A 2,500-nucleotide genomic window follows, 5' to 3' on the forward strand; every position below is an offset into this window, starting at 1 on the left:
GATGTGTGTGTGGGAGAAAAGAGATGGAATGAGGGAGAGAGGGAGAGAAGGATGCGAGGGAGCAGCTGTGAGTTTCACACACACACACACACACACACACACACACACACACACACACGTTGTTGTGGGTTAATGATGCGTGGAGCTCTGATCTGCTGACTCCAGCCCTCTGAGAGATGGGGGGATATAGAGAGGGGAGGGGGTATGTATGTAGGGAAAGAAGGGGACACAGAGGAGGTAGAGGGAGAGAGAGAGAGAGAGAGAGAGAGAGAGAGAGAGAGAGAGAGAGAGAGGGAAAGAAATGAACAAGGGGGGTCGGCACAGAGAGTGATGGAGAGAGAGGAAAAGAGGAAGAGAGAGAAAGAGAGAAAAGGAGAAAAGAGTTGCACTAGGAGATCTAAACACAGAGGGAGAGAGAGAAGGATGAACACAAAGACAGAGAAGGGAGGGAGAAAGAGAGAGAGGGATGGCATGATGGATAGAGGAGTGAAAGAGATGGCTGTGGGAGAGAGGGGTGAGCAGAAAGATAGAGGAGGAGGAAAAGAGGGTGGGAGAGAGGGATGAACAGGAGGACAGATGAGGAGTGAGAGAGGGATGCAGAGAAGAGACGGAGGGAAAGAGGGCGGCTGTGGGAGAGAGACAGAGAGAAAGGGCAACTGTCCCTACTGAAAGCGTACAATTAGTGCCCAGAACTGACACACACACACACACACACACACACACACACACACACACACACACACACACACACACACACACACACACACACACACAGACATACACCATGTATGTGTCTTTGATTACTGTAATTAGCTTTATCTGCTGAGACAGCTCCTCAAACACTGTACTCTCTGGACAACCCTTTTGTTTCAGAGGGAGAAATGCAAAACTTCACACATGACACACGCACACACACACACATAGAAACTGTAACACATCATAAACTGGATGCTCCTCTCTAGTGGCTTACTGTTTGTTTGCCTGTAGCTGTTGTTCGATAGTTGTGACTATATTTCAGAAGTCTTTTATCTGACGTCATGAAATTGGAATCCGAAACATCTTTCAGTGTCCACATTTTGTAAAACAACATCATACCCATTAGCCACGTTTATATGGACACTTTTAATCCGACTAGAAATGCAATAACGGCTCAATTGTGCTAAAAATTCTCACATAAACACCTTAATAAGAATAAAAATGCTTGATCCGATCAGAATTTTAATCGGAGTGAAAGAGGTGGTGTATTGCGTTCCTATTCCTATTGAACAGCCGTGTATACGGTCAATCGGATTGCCTGCTGTATCTTTTCAAAGAAAAGTAGACAACAACGGCTATTCCGATCAAAGATTCTAAAGATTCTTAGGGTGTGTTTTGGGTGATCTACTCACAGGTGGTCAGCCGCGACACATCACCGTTTACACTAGTAGTCAAGTCAAGTCACTTTTATTTATATAGCACATTTTTGTATGCACAGAGTGCAACCCAAAGCGTTCCACATACTGTACAAGACTGACACACAACACAAAAGATGCTGGACGGAGCGGCGTAGTCGCCAGCGTACCCGTGACACCAAGACAAACAATAAACAAATTAACAAATAATAAAAAGTAAAAAATAAAAATGAAATAAAATAAACTAAATAATAATAAAAAAGTAAAAAATTCCATGTTTAATTAGTCCAATTGGTTGGCATCTAACCGGCTGAAACAAGATGTACAGCCAGAAATGTTGCTGACCACCTCTGTTAAGATGTCGTTAATGCCAATGTCACATTCATTAGAACTCTCATTGTATGAGATGCATAAAAATACATTAGCGTCTACACTACAAAAGATGTGGTCACATGCATTCCTGACCACCATAGCAAGTGGTCCTACTGTAGCCATCGGATCACAATGCGTCTTGGTGGTTAAATACCCTTAAATACCCTTGTATTTAGAACTGATCACTTGTGATCGGATCACCAGATGCATTTTAAAAACAAAACTGGGTCAATGTGTTGAGGGCACAAACAGGGAGGGGCCTACATCCTGTGGGAGAGGTTACCTGGTATGAGTCACAATGTCAGTCAAAGCTCCTCCCTCCAGAAACTCCATGACGACCCAAAGCTCGTCTCCCACTAGGTAGCTGTTGTACATGTCCACCACGTTCTCATGGTGATAGTCCCTCATGATCACCACCTGAGCCGGGGAGAAAAAGAGAGACAGGGAAGAGAAAAGAGATTTTTTTACAAGAGATGTTTTTACACACCAACATACAGTATTTGCCTTGAGCTGTGTGCATCTGTGTGTGTGTGCTATGTGTGCTAACAACACGTGTTTGTGTGTGTCTGAGTGTGTGTGTGTGTGTGTGTGTGTGTGTGTGTGTGTGTGTGTGTGTGTGTGTGTGTGTGTGTGTGTGTGTGTGTGTGTGTGTGTGTGTGGGTGGTTGTGCATTTACATATTCAGGTGCATAAATATATTTTGATGTTAAGTTAGGACCCAGATACACTATATTAGAG

The 2,500-nt window shown here is 43.9% G+C and overlaps 1 protein-coding gene across 1 annotated transcript in view; it reads right to left on the minus strand.

Moving 5' to 3' along the window:
• Positions 1-2,500, minus strand: part of pak5 (p21 protein (Cdc42/Rac)-activated kinase 5) — a 58,952-nt gene that overhangs the window by 9,652 nt on the left and 46,800 nt on the right. The window contains 1 exon segment of the mRNA XM_048250329.1: positions 2,047-2,180. Within this exon segment, the coding sequence (XP_048106286.1) occupies positions 2,047-2,180 (134 nt within the window).

Source organism: Alosa alosa, chromosome 8, assembly GCF_017589495.1.
Source record: "Alosa alosa isolate M-15738 ecotype Scorff River chromosome 8, AALO_Geno_1.1, whole genome shotgun sequence".
Taxonomy (NCBI): Eukaryota; Metazoa; Chordata; class Actinopteri; order Clupeiformes; family Clupeidae; genus Alosa; species Alosa alosa.